The 19,106-nt window shown below is 41.1% G+C and overlaps 1 protein-coding gene across 4 annotated transcripts in view; it reads left to right on the forward strand.

Moving 5' to 3' along the window:
- The first annotated feature begins 473 nt into the window (after window positions 1-473).
- The window catches only part of FBLN1 (fibulin 1), an 81,781-nt gene continuing 63,148 nt past the window's right edge, over window positions 474-19,106 (forward strand). Inside the window, exons 1-2 of one of the 4 annotated variants that reach the window (XM_056340462.1) lie at window positions 474-1,210; window positions 14,715-14,814. In XM_056340462.1, coding sequence (XP_056196437.1) covers window positions 1,135-1,210; window positions 14,715-14,814 — 176 coding nt within the window. In that variant the 5' untranslated portion in view covers window positions 474-1,134. Of the gene's footprint in view, window positions 1,211-1,975; window positions 2,063-13,585; window positions 13,709-14,714; window positions 14,815-19,106 lie in introns of those variants that run through there. The other 3 variants (XM_056340461.1, XM_056340464.1, XM_056340463.1) reach the window with 3 other exon arrangements.

Below are 19,106 nucleotides of genomic sequence, written 5' to 3' on the forward strand. Positions count from 1 at the left end.
CTTTCAGCTCTTCCTGCCCTTAATACTTTTTCCAGTTGGACATTTTGAGGAGAGAGATTAAATTGCTTTATGAGTAGTTACAAGAGGAATAATCAGTCAGAGTCCATGTGGCACAACTACCAAGTAAACACAAACTAACTTCCAGCTGTTTGTCTGAGTAAAACTGAGGGCAAAGTACAGAGGGGTGATGAACTCTCCATTTGTTTCCATGTGCATTGCTTGCAAATACTATCCCCCATGTTATCTTAAAGATCTTGGCAACAGCATAGCCAACTGGGTGCTTTCAACTCCAGCTCTTCCTTTGACCACTATCAGTGTTTGTGTTCCTGTTTAAATAAGATAAGGAGTTGGTTTTTTGGTTTTTTTGGTGTTTTTTTTTTAAAAAAAAAAAAAGGAGGGAGGGGAGAGAAAGAGCAGAGCTGACTGACTCATTTAGGGTGAGATTCTCATCCTAACTTTTTAAGAGGGGGAGGAAAAAAGAACTTCCCCCGCCCCCCTCCCGATGAATTTCATTGAAAGATTCTAGAATATCACTTCTTCTTAAAATCCTTTTTATTGACGAAAGCTGGGTTGCAGTAAAATTCACGGGAAGACAGAGAACGGGGATTGAAAATCTCCCCTCCAGAGGTTAAACCTTCCCTTCTCTGCTAGGTGGTTTCTTTTGTTTTGTTTTGCTTTGCCTTTGTTTGTGGCTTTCTCCTCCTTGGCACCGAGAGAAGTCGCTGCATTTCTCCTTCGCGGAATCAGTCACGCCGGCCCTAGGTTCACGCTGAGTATCTGTAAAGTTTCCGAGCTAAAAGGAGTCACTTGCACAGCGTGTGGGGGGCGGCGGGCAGAGAGGTAGGGGTATCAGAAGCAACGGGGTCTTTGCCTCCCAGCTCTGGTGGCGGCTCTGTTCTGCTAAGCACTTGCAGGCAGTATAATTAACCGGATAGGCAGTGAATTAAATCTTTGTAAAGCCCACCGAGTGGGGGGGTCCTGCGAGCTCCTTTCCAACCGGTCTCAGGCGGCTGGGATAACATCAGAAACAGCGGCAGCGAGCGAAAAGGGGGGAGCCGGCTGGACGCTGCTGCAGGAGAGCCAAGCTCCCGGGCGGTGCGAGTGCTCCCGCCGGCGGGGAGCTGCGGCCGGCAGATGGACAACCTCCGCGGGGCCCGGCCGCTGCGGCTGCTCTTGCTCCTGGCGCTGGTGCCTTCGCTGCGGGGCCAAGGTAAGTGCGGGGAGCGGCGCCGAGCCGAGCTGCGGGCACCCGCCGGGCTGCGCCGCGCTCTCCCCCCGCCGCCGCCGCCGCCCCGGGCCCGGCTCTGCCCCCGGGGCGGGCGCCGCAGGGTCCCGGGCGCCCCGGCGAGCTGCGGGACGCCGGCGCAGCCCCGCCTGGCCGGGAGGCGGCTGGGAGGCTGCCGGGTGCCTCGCCGGCCCCCCGGGCTGGCGGCACCGGCGGTGCCCGCTCCCTCTCTGGTGGCTGGAGGGCGCGGGAGCTGTGTCCCACGAGGGTAGGGTGGCGGGGCAGCTGGGCTTCCCCTGGTACCCCCCTTCCCTATGCCCCGGGCAGGCTTTAAAGCGCCGCTACCACGTTCGAGCGAGCAGAAAGGCGTGGCGTGCACCGGCCCCGCCGCTGCCGCCCGGGCAGGTTCGCTCCGCGCCGGAGGCTCCGTGCGAGGCTCCGCCGGGACGGACACCGCCGCTGGGAGCTGGTGAGTCTCCCCCCACGGGGCTCGGCTGCGCTGTCGGCCCGGCGGCCCCCCGCCTCCCCGGCGCCCCCCGAGCTGCCCCCCGGGCTCCTGGCGGCGGGGCCGGTCGGGCCGCCGGGGGCGCCTCTGGGGCCTTTTGCAGGCCGGCGTCCCGGGAGCGGCGACACGTCGCACGGTGCCCCCGCGCACCGAGGTGCGCCCGGTGGTGGCAGCGGGCTCGGCCGCACGCCGCGAAGGCACCGCGTCCCGATCCCAGCGGCGGGGTGAGGTGTCGGGTCTGGTCTGCTGGGGACCGACTCACACGCCCCCCAAACGTGGGGAACGGGATCAGCTGTTACCTGAGATCTCGGTGGAGCGGGGGGAATGACGAAGTAAGGGACGCAGGCTTTTTGAAAACAACCTATGAGACATTTAGGAATGGTGGTGGGGTTGCTTTTGAAATCGGGGATCTGGGTCAGGGCCATGGCTCCCTTCCCGTGCGGGCCGATTTTTTTTCCTTTTCTATTAATGCTATATAAAAAGGGCATCTTCACTTGACTTAATTCAGCATAGCAATGCAACATGAGTATAACTGGTAAGTTATAACAAAGAAACTGCTTTTCATATGGCGATAATTTATTGTAGCTAACAGGTTAGTGACTTTCTATTAGAGCACCCCCAAGGGGGCCCTTCTGAGTGGAGGCTTTGATTATGCTGCACTCCTGGCAAACATTTAGAAACATATGGTCTGGCCTGGGCCTAAGGATGGCAGACAAAAGCCAGTGAAATAAATTATTTGTTACTGTTGCAGTAGTTTGGCTCTCCGATTTTCACGTAGCAGAGCACTTGTCACAGATACCCTTTAAAATATTTGCTTTCAATAGATGTTAGGCACACCCTTTCAAAAAGGAGGGACAGGAGAAAGAAGGTTAGAAAAACAACACTTAATGCCAGAATCCCAAGATAGCTCCAGTTTTCTCTCAAACAGTAGAGTACGTTAGCAAAACTGTGGCTTTGATGTATCATGGTGAACAGACATAGTAATTTTAAGCATTCAACATTATTGTAAAACACTGAAGAATTTCATTTTGTGACCTCTGTACACTTGACCTTAATTACTGGACTACTTTTTGTAAGAAAAAATGATAAGTATTTTGATATCTAAGTTCAGGTTTTTGAAATCTTTTTAATACAAAGTACAACCAAATTTGGCAATAAAAGTTATTATCATTTTTTTATTCTCAAATGAAAATCCATACTTGAATTTCACTGAGAATTTCTACATCCTTAGAACTTTGAAAACAGTACACTGGATAAAATTAGATTTAAACATCTAAAAGCAAATGAGGATCGTAGACTTTGCTCAGGTGAAATACTAGTAATTGTAATTAATATTTAATAATTACTAGTAATTGCTGTCAGAAAAGTCTTTTTTCTGCATTATTTCATGTGCCATCTGTGTTTTACAGGCAGATGAAGTAATGACCTTGTAAGATGGTGTCAAGTGCAGGTTCTTTGGGGCAGAGCCTGGGTTCCTCTGCATATGACTAGAACAAGGAGACCTGGGGCAAAGACAAGCTCCTAAGTGCTTTAGTGATGACATTTGCCAAGTTACTAGGACAACATGTTTCTGAAATACAGCTTCCTCCCAAGGTTGTTACCCTTAGTTTTCTTAATTGTTTTCCTTACTAATAAATCATCAATTCATCAGTATCTATTAATTAAAGTTGTCATTCTGAAAAAAACCAGAAGGGACTGCCTTCAGTGAATGTGCCCAGTGTATGTGAATAGAGATGTGCGCATCGTTCTCGGCAAGAGTAAGCATCTTAAAAACCTTCTAAATTCTATAATGCAACTTTGTTTTATTGTAAACATTGCATTTTTTAAAAAAAATTCCGTTATGATATAAACTGCTATCTAATGAAGAAGATAAATTACTCACGTAATTTTGTCCAGTCAGTGTATGAATAGGTCATCCTCTAGCTGTGTCTTTGGCATGTCTTGGTACTACAGGCACAGACAGTTTAAATCACTAAACATCTGGAAACATGTCTATTCAGTGTGAGCTTACAGTTTGTAATAAAAAAAAATGTTCCACTGGCTTTGTGGAATGAGTTTTATTTTAAGATTATGATTTTTACATGTGCTTTTATAGCAGTAAATTTATAAGAAATATATGGGTGGAGGTAAGACTTAGAAAAGGCTAAATGTATGATTTCTTGCCTGCTATCATAGATAAAATCTCTTCCCCAAAATCACATATTAGCCAAAAATACTGTTCTAAAATATGAGTGCTATCTCTAAATTAGTTTTCAGTTGAGTTTTGTTTTAATAGTCCATTTTGAGACATGGCATTTTATTGCAATCAGGGGAAGAGAAAGATGTTAAACTCTTGGTTTTCATCTGTGTAATTGAAAGCAGACGTGTCAGTGAAATCCAAGATGAAAATCCATAAACTAGCTTATCAAGTTACTGCAGTATGTTTATACTGCTCTGTCAGATTTCAGGCATTATTTGATAGCAGGTCAATGCATTTTCAAAAGTTATTTATTTATGGTTGCACTTCAGCCCATTCTGCAAGTTTCATATCAACTTTACATGTGTTTTTAATATATAGTTGTGTTAAGACCAACTTGTTCTACAGTAATTTTATTAACATTTTCTGAAATGAAAGATGGATCTTAGGCCTCTGGAGCTTGACAGAAATAGTTACCTGGGACAATAAAAGAATTTAAGTTTGGTTTTGTCAGTTACAGATAGATCTAAAGAAGTAGGTGGCAAAATCAATTCAGTAAATAGAGAAGTGTGTCTACTCGATGTAATGAAATATCTGTAGAGAATAAAAGGAGATGAGAAAGAGCTGAAATCCCCCCCGAAAAACAAACCATCAGGGTACAGACAAGAATTGTAATGGTAGCATAGAGTAGTTTCGTATAGAAGAGATAAAAGAATAAAAACTTTCTTTAAAAAAGTAACAGAAAAGCAATGGTTGACAGTGGCAGGGAGTAAAGAAAATGAGTAAAGTTAAGAAACAACAAAATAAGTAGGTCATTTTAGTCAGAATAGGCAGAAGTTTTTGTAGAGCACTTGGGAAATGTGAGGCACATGTATTTACATGTAAGTTTCAATGGAAGAAGTAGGCCCGGTGCTGAGATTTTAAGAGTTATCATATATAATTAAACTGACTCTCCCAGATAACATTGCTCAGAGATAAGATGTGGAAGTGGAGGCAGAGGATTCAGAAGACTGCAGCATGAGAAAAAATAGAAAACTTGTCCTCGAAGTCTATGAAGGATCATCAGGATCAAGAGAGAAGACAGAGGAAGAGGTCACAAGAAGCAAAAAGACAGAATAGAAAGGGGAGAAAGGGTCAAGTACAGATCAGTCAAGAGCCCTGGAAGAATGTAAAGAATTACCATCCACAATATTGTGTGAGTGAAAATTAGTTTAGAAATGCTCAGAATAATGTTAAGTAAGTGAAAAAAGGAATAGTCAAAGCAGTACCTAAAAGCTGTTGTACTGGGTAATTTACAGTGACAGGGAGAGCGTGTACAGTAAGGGGAAAATTGTGACAGTGACCTGCCTGGTTGTCAGACTTGGTGAGGATACTTGTCCTGCTGAAATGACCTCTAGCAAGACACTGGGACAGTCCAGTAAAAGTTGTGTGGAAAGCCTTCTGTGATCAACAGGATGCAGCAGTTCTAAAGAAGGATCTCCAGTGCTAATGCTCTCCTGAACGTGCTGACATATCTTTGGCTAATGCAGTTAATGAAGCTTCTTGCTTCCACTTTTCTAAACAAGTAAAATTTTTTTTTCCCTCCCAGCACTCATGAGTGCTTTGTCTCTGTACTTTGCATAACCTACTTTAGACTTAAAAGTTTTGAGAAATTGTCCTTTGGATTTCAAGTAAGTGTAGTTGGATATTAAGAAGAAACTGAATTTCTAGATTTTCAGGAATTCTCATTCAAATTCTTCTTTTGATTTGATTTCAGGTTATTTGAAAATTTTCATTGAAAAAACATGAATGACACGTCTGATGAAGTTTTGGGTATTTACTACACAAGTATAGGAAATACGTTATTTTCTGGATTATTGTAGCACCCACAAATGACCCATGCTGCACAAGGTTGTAAGATATTCCCTGCTAAAGGGTTTATTTTTAAGTCTAGTCAAAATCTGGATTGAGACCTTAAGCTTAGTAATAAAGAAAGCAATACCTAAAAAAATTGTTTGTATTGATGCCGAAATAAGTGTATGGATACAGAAATACTTTGTCTGGTATATTCCAGCTTTTAGGCTGTTTCCAAGGATTTACTAAGCACTGGAAGGATATACAGTACAAATGCTACCAGCAGTATGTCCATTCAAAATATTATAATCTTCTAGCTTTGAAGCTCTCATCACTGACTAAATGTCAAGTACTGAGTACTTCTAATATCAATACTTTGGCAGAAAATCTGGAAGAGGTAGATAGCAATTTGCAGCTCAGTATACCTAATTTAAAAAATGAGGAAAATATCACATAAGATAGAGTTTTAGCAATGTTTTCTCCAAAAGGAAACCTTCCCTAAATTGTTGCTAAATAATTATATGCAAAAAAATATGGGTCTTTATTTCCCCCTGCTCTCTGTAGTCTGTGGTTCCTTACATATTGGAACCATGTCCCATTGTGTTATAAATTTTGTCCCATCTACTTAGTGTTTCCAGACTAGTCTTTAAATACGGCAGTAGTAGAGTATCAGGATCTTTCATCATCGTCCATCTTTTTTTTTTTTTTTTTCTTAAATATTCAGCAATAAACATGCCTGCAGAGAAGATGTGTTTCACTCAAGCAGTATATAAAAGCATAGTTATTCTTACTGATTTTCTGGTCAGCTGAAAATATAAAAATCCTACTGTGCAAATGTTTTTCCTCATTTTACATGAGGAAATATAGGAAAGTTTGATACTGAGACATCCTGCTTTGTCATATACTCATATCCCTCCTATTTTAGTTGCTTTAATGTGAATATATACATATACTTGGACTCAATCCAAAGCTCTTTGAGATCTATATAAAGACTGTCATTTACTGCAGTGTATTTTGGATCATGCCCTTTGTACAAATGAACAAGACTAACAATAGATTAATTGTAACACCTTGTATAGAAATTTCGAATCACACTTTAAAAAAAATTTGAAATGAGAAACCAAGGGAAGATAAATACGTTCTTCAATGAGAAAGAAAAAGTGCTACTTCGGACTGTCAACACCCTGTGAAGTAATTTCATTATTCGCATGGTTTTTTTCATACAGGGAGAAGTGAAGGACAAAATTTAGCATGTGCTTGTCAGAAAGAGCAGTTGTAGTTCTTCCAGTTATGAGTCCTTTTCTGTAGGTCCATCCATGCCATCTTGGTGAGACTGGGTTCTTTAGGCCACCTGCATCCATCAGAGATGTGGATGCACCCCTTATTTCATGTTCTTTGAGTGTGTGAAGAACCATTACTTACACGTTACTGTTTATGTGATGCTGACTCAGCGGACTGAGTATCAAGTTTCTCTCCATATCTTCAGGTCTTCTAGGAATCTTCAGAACAGCCTTCAGTCTCCTAGTCTTAGTAACTTTTGAACTCCAGCCTCCTCACAGAAGTCCCAAAAATAACCTGTCTGGAAAGCTGAAAAAATTCAAGTGAATTTGTGCACAGAAAAACATCCGCATGAAGTAGCAGTCTTCAGACACATTGAAGATTGAAGTGTGTAAGAGCCTGTGTATTAGAGGTAGTAACAAAAGAATGGATTTAAATGGGCTTTTGGAGTGGACAGTGAGGTAATACATGATTAAAAAATTCTCTGTTATTTGGTACATCGAAGCACAAGAGCACATTGCGTAGAGAGGTTGTGGAATCAGCCTCACTTGATACAGTTTTGAACAACTAATTAGAAATCTGCCTAGAACTGGCCAGATTTTATCAGCTGTGCTTGAGAGTAAAGGACAAAACAACCTCTTGAGTGGTCTTACATCCCTGTCTTTTGTGGCATTTTGATATGATATAGTCTTCCTGAAATAGACTGAGTTGTCTTTTTCTAATTTTTTAGTAGCTGGTTGCCTACATTCTTGATTTATTTTTTTTTTTGTTAGACCTGAGACAAAATAAAAAACCCACAGGAAAGCACTTACTTTCCTCACCACAGAAAATAAGGCATGTTGCAACATAGCATTGCCTCCCTTAGGCCTGTCCTTATCACCAAACATAACAGCTACCTCATCATCAGCTATTGCCACGAATGATTTTAAGAGCCTCTTTCATAAACTGCAAACAGACACCTCGTAAAATGAGGTTTGGCTGTATCTGAAAAATCCCCCTAATTGTGTGATGGCCACTGCTGGTGCTAACAGAGCCACATTCCCCATAAATGAGTGTTCTCCAGACCTAAGAAAATTTCCAGTAAAATGTTGGCTGTTTTAAAACCAACCACAAAACACACTAACGTACCAGGCATTTCCTTTAGGGTGCTGCTGCTGTACTTAGTGTGCTAACTGGGTTTCTTCAGTGATTTCAGCTGTCCTGAAATAATCACAGTCAGCTAAGAATTTATCAGAAGGTAAAGGTTCAAACGCTTTAAGCCTGTTTAGAGAGAGTATTGTATTGCTTAGCAGCACACAAACTGTGAGTAATTGCCTGTCAGTCCATAAAGATCCAATGTGATGTCCACACTTGGAAGAGAGAAGTACTGTTGTCGTATTTCTGAGGGAAAACAGTAGTCTAAAGCAGTTCTGGAGCGGGACTGCTGGTGATGAACGCAGCTTTGCAGGCTACAGCAGATGCATTGGAGACTGTCTCCTGGCTTGTGCTCTGCTCTTGTGGGTATTCCAAGAGGGCATCCTGGCTTCACGTTTCATGCATTTGTTACGAAGTTCAAGCTGGTATGTTCTTTAGGGGAACCTGTAAGAACAACCTAGTGGAAGGGCTGAGAATAGTTTATTGTCCAAAGGTGATTAATGCCACAGCTCAGCTGTGTCTATTCATCTTACCCCATCAGTGCATTGGTACATTTGATGTACGGTCTTCTGGTAAACAGGAATGTCTCTGCAGAAAATAAAAAGCTCCTTTTCACTTCTTTCTCTGCATACGAAATGGAGGAGGAACATGTTCATTCTGACTCCAGTCTGAAGAGATAGAGCAAATACATCATCTTGGTTGGAGAATGGCATTGCTCCTTTACTCCCAATTCAAACCATTTGTTTCAGGGAATCGTGAGGCCAGATTTTGTGTTGTATGTCTTTCTCTGTCATACTTTCAGGTCGTCTTCTGCCTAATACCTAGGCTTACACAGAAGATTGAGTTGCGACAAGGCTGTACTTACCATGTTAACCTATTACCAGTTGAACCTTTGAAGTCAGCTGGCTTCCCTCTTGTCTTAATGTGTCTCTGGGTCTATTTGATGCCAGAAGTGGCCAGCCAGAGTGTATTTGCATTGCTAGAAACAGCATTTCCACAGTTTGTTGTAAGGACAGCCAAAAAGTCAAGACTACAAATCGTAGCTGCCAGCACTTGACTGCCATCCCTGCTACAAATGCAGTTGACTTGTCCACCTAATATTAGCCCGGTGTCATTGTTTCAAGAAAAATTGCTTTGGTGTAGCAAATCAGGCCAAACACACTTTGTCTGTCCTGGACCTATAGCATAGTGGAGCCCTGACAAAAGGGATATGCAGCTATTCTGGTTTTGCGTCAGGAGATTACAGATGTAAAGGCAGGTTGGAAGGCAAAGCATGTGACTCCGAATAATAGGGATGGCCAGTCTGTCTTTTTGAGGATCAAATTATTTATGTAGACTTGGGGTTTTTTTCAGCTGACAGTTAGATGGATGAGCATTAATAGTAAAAGAGTTTTCTTGACAGCACAAGAAAGGTTTCGCCAGGAAGGTACACTTCCTGTACCTGTACACAATTAAACAATAACACATTGTTAAACACAATAACACAAAGTTGAAAGTATTTTTATTACTGAAAACCTAAACCAATGCATGTCTGTCATAATCCTGAGTTCCAAAAACTCTGGATGACATACTGTTACTGAAACATGTTGGACTAGTGCTTAACTTTCACAGGGTCCATCTGCTGCCTGTATCTGCATATGCTGAAAAGCGATAATCATATTCTGTTTTCTCACATTCCAGTGCTGAGTCTCTTGCAGAGTAAATTGAGTAAAGGGCAAGACCTGCACTGCATTTTACAAACTTAATCAATTAATGTGCTTAAAAGATTGAAAATATCATAATAAGGAGGTGTGACTTTGACCCCTTGACCTGGAGTCACTTCCAAATCCAAACCCAACTGTAGCTGGTCATGTGGACTGGGAGGTCAATGACTTTGATAGCCACATCGCTTATTGCACTGAAGAACTGGAAAGCTTTGCTAGCACTAGCTTGATAAGCCCACTTAGGCTCAGGTGTAGCTTTGGTTTGATATCATCAGTTTTATAACTGTTCCATAGATCAGCACTGAGTAATGAACAGCTATCTAATCCTGGGTTGTACATAGACTCTTCCATCATCACGAGCTGTACAGAATAGCTGCTATTGTAGATTGTTCCTTCAAAAAAAATCTGTCCCTTTTTGATCTAGCTGGAATGCTACTGCCATGAAAATTACCCAGTCCTTTTTACTTCTGATTATTTTTTTTGCACAATTCCCAGAAACAATTCAGGGTTTCTTATTCCAGGAATCATGCTTTTGGGTAACATTCTTAAGCTTATCTTTCTTTTGCAGAAAATGTTCACTGTAGCAGCTGAATAAGCCATTATTACATCATAGAAGTCCAAGGTTATACAGATTTTAACCACATTTCTTTCTTTGAACTCCCACACGGTATGGCAATCCCGTTAAGATTAGCAAACTACCTTTTTTAAAAACAACCATATGCTTGTACACATTTTGTCTGTGTAAGCATAGTTCCTAGCTAGCACATGAATCATGTGCAGAAAATGTTTGAATTTGTGTGACCTTTAATCACTTATCTGATAGGTCTTCATGACAGCTTTTGTAAAATTAAAGATCTGAGTTCCAGCTGTGTTTCTACAATCCTCTTCCAGAGACTCCTGAAATCTCTCTGTAACTTATGTACGTAGTATTCATACTACCTTAACATCAGGATAGGCATCCTTGCTGTTATCACACTAACATGATGTGTGTCCTTTTGGATACCCTGCTGCTCATACCTTTTTACATGGACAAATTAGTGATAAAGCTGCATTCAATTTTATCCAAAATAGGCTTGGATTTTCTCAGCATGCAGAATTACTGGGTGAAAAGGAAGTAAACATGCTGCCATCTTAACGGATCTCTGGTTTATCTTCATGTTTTTCTGTGTCATGTTACCAGAAAGCTGAATAATTCCTTCACAGACTTAAAAAAATGGACCAGACAGTGTACGCCTGTGTGTTACAACTTTCCTGTATACTCCTCTAAATAAAACGGCACATTTCAGCTGAATACAGACAATGTCATTGGCCTTTCCTAGAAGTGTTTTGTCTCTCAGATGCCTGAGATGTCTCTGGCTGATTTGCATGAAACATTATGCACTTGGCAAAACAGCTGAAGGGGCGCTAGGTTCAGAAGAACGGTACTGTAATTTCCATTCGATCATCTTTGGCATGCCAGCTCTGAGGGGTGCCGTGAGCCCATCCGCTGCAGTAAAAGACACATGGTCGTATTCGGAGAAAAAAGAATCATCACTTTCTGCACAGTAAGTGAGATTCTTCGAGATGTCATAATCAAGAGTAATTTCTACCATCTGCTTCCTACTATCCCTTCCTTTCAGATGCCCTACATTACAAACATCTGGTTATGAGAAACTGAGGAGAGGCCATTCCCCCCCCACACACACATTGTTGGTCCCCTGAACAGGGTGGAAGGAGGCACAAATGTCCTCGGTATGAACTGCTTGCCCAAAGGTTTCCAGCTGGGAGCCACATGAATATGCACGTGTATGGTTGAATCCACAACACTGGAAAAATACAGTTGTGAGATGATAAGTCTGCCCTGTTTCTGAACACTCGTTAACAACACTTAATGCCAAAATAGTCAGACTTGATTCCAGTGCAATCAGGAGTTGACACCCAGGGTGTGAGACATGCGTTCTGAGATTGTGAAGGAGTAGAGATTGGTCCACGAATGTCTGTTTTTAAAAGCAAACTGCAAAGCTAAGCTAGAGAAAATGTTTTCCACTGTTTTATTGTTATGTTTTAGAAGAATGGCTTTGAGGGTGGAGGCCTTTTTCTACTGCTTGTTTTTCACTTCCCTCTATTCTCAAGAGATTTTTGGCAGGATCTTTGGAGGTTATGAATTGTGATGTCACCAAAACAATGAGTCTGGACCACAGTTCTCAACAAACTATCCAAAATCCTTCCTTGTCTGGATGCACTCCTGCAGATGAGCTTGCTTAGCTTGGCCTGCTTTGAATTCTTGAGTTATTTGGTTGGAGTAGAGGTGTGTTGCCAGAGCTGGGAGGGAAGAACTGGTGTCCAGAGCCAGGGATTGTCCTTCTGGGGAGGAACTTGGCCAAAGACCCATTTGTACAAAGCCCCGCAAAAACCTGCAGCCAGCTCTGCAGTTCAGTTCAATGTGTATCATTTTTCAACACAGACTGATTGCAGACAACAGCACTAAAAATACGGTTATTTGTAACACATTGTATGAGATCTGGTGCATATAATGTTTGTTAGCAATGCACTGGCAGACAGAGAGCACCAGACAGGGTCCCTATTCCCAAAGAAGAGGTCAGACATAAATTCATGTCTTTTACCACAGGCAGATATTTATTTAAAAGACTGATGTTCTCTGTGGCATTATAAACTACAATTAGTTTTCAGACACTGGCATGAATTCTGGACACCCAGAGGAATTCAAGAGAAATATTGCCTTGACTTCATGACAGAATTTTGACCATTATTTGGAGTATCTAAGTAAGACCAGAAGGTTGACCTGGGTCACAAAGTACAGAACTCTGTTACAAACTAATGTTTAATGTAATTCTAAGTATAATGATTTTCTTATTTAAGAATGTTTGGTTTACTTGATCCCATAATTCTGATTATTGTTTACTGCTGTATTATTTGTTGACAGGAACCACATCCTTTCATGAGCTTTATTTATTTCAGCTTAAGATGGACTGTTTCTTCCAGTTTCTCCTCATATAACAGGTCTTTGATATTCCCCTGACTGTCCTCCTAGCACTTCTTTACACATTTTCCATTTTGATGTAATCTTTCCTAAAGAGGGATAGCCAAAAATTATGCTCAGTACTCCAGAGCTTGGCCCTGTAGAATTGATAACTACCTTAAGAGTAACCATGTTCAGATGACCGATGCATCCTAAAATCTCATTTAGCTCTTTCCTTTGTGCTTTGAACTGTTGGATTATAATCACTCGTTGGGAATATAGGTCCTCAGTGTGTACTGGTGCATAGGGCTTATTCCTCCCCAGATGCAGGGCTTTGCATTTCCCTTTGTGGAACTTTGTGAGGTTCCTGTCAGCCCATTTCTCTCGCCTGTTGAGGTCCCTCTGAATGGCAGCCCAACCCTTTGGTACATCAGCTACTCCTCCCAGATTTGTATCACCTGTGAAGTTGTTGAGGGTGCAGTCCTTCCCAGCATCCACCTCACTGTCCACTTACCCAACCTGTACATTGTCAGCTTGTCAGTGATGAAGTCATGGCAGACAGTATTAAAAACCTTCCTGATGTCAAGGTGAACAACGACCACTGCTCTCCCTTCATCCACCAAGCTAGCCACCTCATTGTAGAAGGCTGTGAGGTTAGTTAAACATGGTAGCCCCTTCATAAATACAAGCTGACTTCTCCCAGTCACCTTCTTGTCCTTCATGTGTTTGGACGTTGTTTCCAGGAGGATTTTCCCCATGACCTTCCCTGACAGTGAGAAGAGGTTGACCAGCCTGTAGTTTCATAGATCTTCTCTCTTGTCCTCCTTGAAGACGAGGCATTTGTTCTCTTCCATTCTTCAGGAAATTCATTCACTGTGACTTCCCAGAGATAATTGTGAGTAGCCTGGCAATGACATCACCCCGCTCCTTCAGCACTCGTGGGTGCAGCCTGTCAGGGCCACCAGTCAAAAAACTTAGGAAACAAAGAGAAAACATTAGAAAGCTGTCCCTCTTGATCATCAGCTGTTTTATTACACAGATTGGGTATTTGTTATACAAGGAGCTATTCGGTGTCCGGACTACAAGATAATAGGAAAATGTGACTCGTGTTTTATTCCAAGTTCTGATACACCTGCTGTGCAGTGAACTTTTGCACTTGAAATATGAAGCAAACCTGTAGTGCTTGTCAGTTCATTAACAGTATTTAGTTTTATTAAATTAGAGACCTTTGCAAAAATATGCTCCGTACAAATAATTATCCTCAGTATGCTTTTCCCCTTAGTTTCAGGGTTGATGTAAGTTGTTATCTATATTAGTTTTTCTTTCATATGTTAAGCGATCAAATACCATATACCTTTCTGTCTCTCTCTGCAATGCTTTTGGATTTACAGACATACTTTTGATCAAAACAGATTAATTGGACAATAACCACAGGAAGAAAATAGTTCCTCAAGTTTAACTTGTAAGGAGATTCTTCTGTCTTTCATATCAGACAGACTTGATTTAATCCTTTATTCTTCAGGATTTTAAAAGGTTGCTTATTGCTGCTGCCACTTTTGATAATAAAAGAGTGCAATCCGACAGATCCTTTTATTGTGCAGGACTGTTACCTGTACTGTTCCGTGCTGTAATATCAGTCCCTAGGCTGTGACTTTATGTGGAAGGTTAAGGGAAACTGCATTTTGCTTCACTGAGGACAGAATACCTCCAGCACTCGGGCTTACTGCAAGGTGCTAACGGATGCTTCATTTGACTATGGGTGCGCTATTCTGTCTACAGATTAGCAAGAGGAAAACAAACTGACTCTCTTCTGTTTTGTTTTGGTTTTTAACTGGCAGATGCAATACTATTTACTAAGGTTGCATTAAATATATTGTTGTGTTCTTTCTTCATTTCTGCAGATCTTTCAATGGAAGAGTGCTGTGACAAGGGTATCGAATGGGCAAATAAAAACAGAATATGTACTTCTCTACCGTTAATATCCGAGTCCAGAGAATGCAGGTACATAGTTACCTATTATATATAAAACTATGGTTTGTGTTTCCATGTAAAACCATGGGAATGGCAGGTATGAAAGCTGGTTTAGAAGCTGAAGCACCCAGGTCTTAAATAAGTTTTTCGAATCCACAACTAGCCTTGGGGAGTACCTACTTTTCTTCCATTAAGTCCTTTAAATTTTTGCTGTTGGTCTAGTGTAGAGGCAGCCAGCTCTAATCTGTTTGCAATGTTCTGTCCTTTAAAAGTTTTTCCACTGTGCTCTACTCACAGGGCTTGGACTCTGCCTACAGTCAATACATCTCAGTGTGGCTCCACTAATGTCAGCAAAGCTTCTTCAGTTTAGACTGATTGTGAATATTTCTTAGTGATGGTCCAAAGTCTCCGGCAAAAGTTGATAAAGAAACACAATAGATCCTGTACATGAATAATCTATGGATTGTATATGTACACATGTATGTATATAAGATAGCCTTTTAAAACTGCTTCTCCTGTGTGGTGCCACACAGGTAATTGTCCTGTAGTTCTTCATTGAATTGCTGTGTGTGGGAGCTTAAACTTTAAGTCAAGGAGACTGTAGAGTGTCCCAACTTCTGTCAAATGTATTTGACTATAGAAAATAGTAACTTTAGTTAATAAATAGATTTCTTAATTCTACTGACATTTAAGAGGATACCAATTTCTATTGAATAATCTAGCAAATGAAATAATGAAGTTAAAGGTTAAAGTTATTTGCACAGTAATATTTTGGTTATACTGAATCTTTGATATGGTTGGGGCATTTGTATTTTTTATGTCAATGATAGTTTGCATTATTTTTACTGTTAAATGCACTAGTTACTTTTAATTTGTGGAGCTAACAACTTGTGATTGGTAGTTTGAGGGGCAGTTTCACAGAGGACTTTGTATTTAAAACATATTGCATTGCTTCCCTCTATTCAAATGAACTGCAAAGTGATTTAAGCTTGGTAATTGTAGAAGTGTTGGATTGATCTTTATTATGGAAAGAATGTGTCTTGCAGGCAAGCCTGTCCATATTTTCTGACTTTTGCATTTATATTGGCATTGAAGGCAGTCTCTTACGCATAAGAATTGACAGATAGGACTTAAATCCCAGTTTAGGAAATACTTGAAGAGTCAGAAGAGTTACAGACAAAACAGAGGCAGAAAAAAAACAGGAAACCAAGTTTATTGAACAATCTGTCAGTGAGAATCTTGATCTAATGATAATTGGATTAATGTGAGTTGCAATTCTGTAAATGTAACTTATTCTTTTAAAGGTTGCTGGTTTGGAGAGTCTTTAGGACTTTGTAGGAACTGAAAAAAGCTTACTAATGCTTCATCTAGCTTTTCTGCATAACTGATATGCAATTAAGAAAATTGGAGTGATGTAATGGTAAATCAGAAATGGGTAAAGGTACATATTCTATGAGAGGCGTTGAGGGCTTATGACAAAGAAGTGGATAAATGCAGTTCAGTTGCATTTGTTCATGACTGTATGATAAATAAACAGCTCCCCCTGAAGCTTGGCTTCACTGTAAAAATGACTAAGTAAAATTGACACCTTTGACTACTAGCCTTAATGGCAGTGTTGTTTGACTCCTGTTATGATTGCAAACTGGCATATCTGTGAGAGGTACAGAAACATCACTTTATGGTGCCATTTCAGACACAAAAGTAAGGGCCAAATTCTGCTCCTAATTGCTGGTGTAACTGGATCCAGAGTGAAGAGTGAGAGAGCATAATTCCCTTTGCAAGCACATGAGGGTAATGGCACCGATTTTGTACATGTATTCCTGCTGCACAGAGATGTGAGCAAAACCAGGTTCACTGCACTTGCTGAGGTCTGGGCAGGTGAGAATAAGGCACAGGATGCTTCATTGGTCACAGATTCTCACAAAACCTTGCTTCCTATTTAGACACCTACATGCAGTGGGAGCAATAATGTATTGTTTATGTGGTTGCTTAAACCCCAGCTGGGGTCTTTTAACTGTCTAGTGCTGCACAGTGTTGGACACTGTAGATTACCTGAGTGCTGTAAAAAACCACGGCCTCTTGTATGTACAAACAGATATTACTTCATGCCAATTGGAGCTGTTTGCCCTGCGTATTTGAGACTGGGTTTGCAAGGTTAGCAGTTGAATGCAAGGGAAAAATACATTGTGAAGTGAGCAGATTGGATGAAGTTACTGAAACAAAAATGATGTTGTGCAGTTACTTTGCAAAGACTATGCAACACAGAACAGGTTGGATGTGAGTATGTACCCCAACACTTTGCAAGAACTTCCATGCTGGCTTTGAATCCTCTGCTTAGAATAGTAATAACCTAATGGCATGTCAGATTCGGTCCTCCCCTTAAAGAAAGCCCACTGCTGGGGTTTCTTTTGCTTTTCTTTTGTTCGTGTGTGGAACAAGCTGCCTTACTGAATTAGAATTGCACCCCCTTGACCTTTTCCCAACCACTTTTAAAGCACATCTGTAGTAATCAAGAAGGGTTTCCATGCAAGCGCTGACGTTCTCCTACCTGCTGTGCATCCTAAAAACAAGCTGACAGTTCTGGGGTTTAGCATCTTTTTAGGATCCTTCCCCCAAATTTTCTTGTGGTTTTTGAGGGACTTGCCATCAATGTGAGTGACACTTGCTGAATATGGTACAGTTCAAACTGCAGTTGTGCTCGCTTTCTTCTCCTATACCACAGGTGAGGCAGCCCCCTGTCTGAAGTTCACAAGGATTCATCTGATCAATCTGGCTGCTGTTACTCAGCTGCATTTAAGTTGAAACAAGGCTCTGGGCTCAACATCCAGTCATGTCTGCAATCAGTTACTGTGGTTGCTTGTCCCAGAAACGAGTACGCCTCATTGCTGTGTCTTCATGACTCAAGTAAATATGAGTGTTGAGTTTTAATAATATCTTTGGCTGTCCTAACAGCAGCTTTTTGCCCATTCATCCATTTTCTTGTGATATGGTTAAACTCAGAGCAGCTGGAAAGAGCTGCCATTTATTTTTGGAACTCAACCCACCCAATAAATCTTCTTTTTTTCATAATGAAGAGTTTCCCCTTCCCAGAGCTCTTAGCAAGTGAACTTAGCTCCTTGATCAGAAACAGCATGCCTCCATATGAGAATTGCATGCCTTCAGCACTGTGTAAAGTCTTTTTGGAGTTACACTGGGAATAACATAATTTATTATTAGTGTTGCAAGAATGCATGAAAGAAGAAGCTACAGAACAGTCTGCTAGGCACTGTGCAAAAACAGAACAAAAAGGTGATCTGTGTTATCAAGCAGAGACAAGTGGCAGCACTTGGATGCAGACTCAGATGGGAACACGAGGAAGTGATAAGGCAAGAAGAGTGTTTGGAGTGATAGGCACCAGATGCTCAACTGCTGATAGATGTTTAGTGAATTATGCCATTATAAGTCTGAAAGAGCCTGAGATTTTGGACATCGAAATTGTGGCGGTTTTATGCTGGAAAAAGCTCTTTAAAAGTAATTTTTGGAGAACTTGTCTGTCTTAATTATTATCTCTTCTCTGTAGCATGCTAAGTGTGCCATGCCATCACCAAGATTTTGGGCTTCACAGCTGGAGGGATAGAACAGTCTGCTGTGTTGCCAGGGGCTTATTGCCAGTCATTTAGGATAAGTTGCTTACTTCACTTTGTGAATAATGTCAAACTTGGTCCTCCTCTGCCACAAGATTATCAGTATTGTTTCTCTACATAATATATGATATCAATGTAATTTTACCCTTCTCCTTCAAGATAATTTTTGTTATGTAACCTACAAAGATTGTTTATGGATTGCAGCTGGTTAATTTTGAGGGTTGTTGAATCATTTACTTGAGCCCTTTGCTAATTTCATGATCAAATGTATATATTTTCATTGTGGAGGCGCTCTTTATTATTTTCATTTGTCATACAGTGTCACTCGTAATACTAGAGATCTTGCTCTTAATTTTCTAAGTTCATTTCTGTAGCATGTTAAACTGCAAACTGAAAGGTCTAAGGGTGGAAGACCCAGCTTGTTTTTGCAAAATAATTCTGAAGTGGAATCATTCCCTTTTCTTTGTTTTAAAACTTGTTTTTGTCCAAGACCTTCCACTGTGCACATGAATAGCACTGATGTAGTTTGAAAGTGGGCTAGTAAGTAGGAGAGAGGCAAAGGTTAATGAAATTAGATTGACAACAAAGACATTGTTTTCAGAGCCAAGTAGAATTTAATGCCTTTATGGAAATAAATGAAAGGAAAAAGAGGTGATTATGAAATCTGTGCTGGTTTAGGAGTGCATCCTCTGGGGAAAA

Source organism: Falco biarmicus, chromosome 5, assembly GCF_023638135.1.
Source record: "Falco biarmicus isolate bFalBia1 chromosome 5, bFalBia1.pri, whole genome shotgun sequence".
NCBI lineage: Eukaryota > Metazoa > Chordata > Aves > Falconiformes > Falconidae > Falco > Falco biarmicus.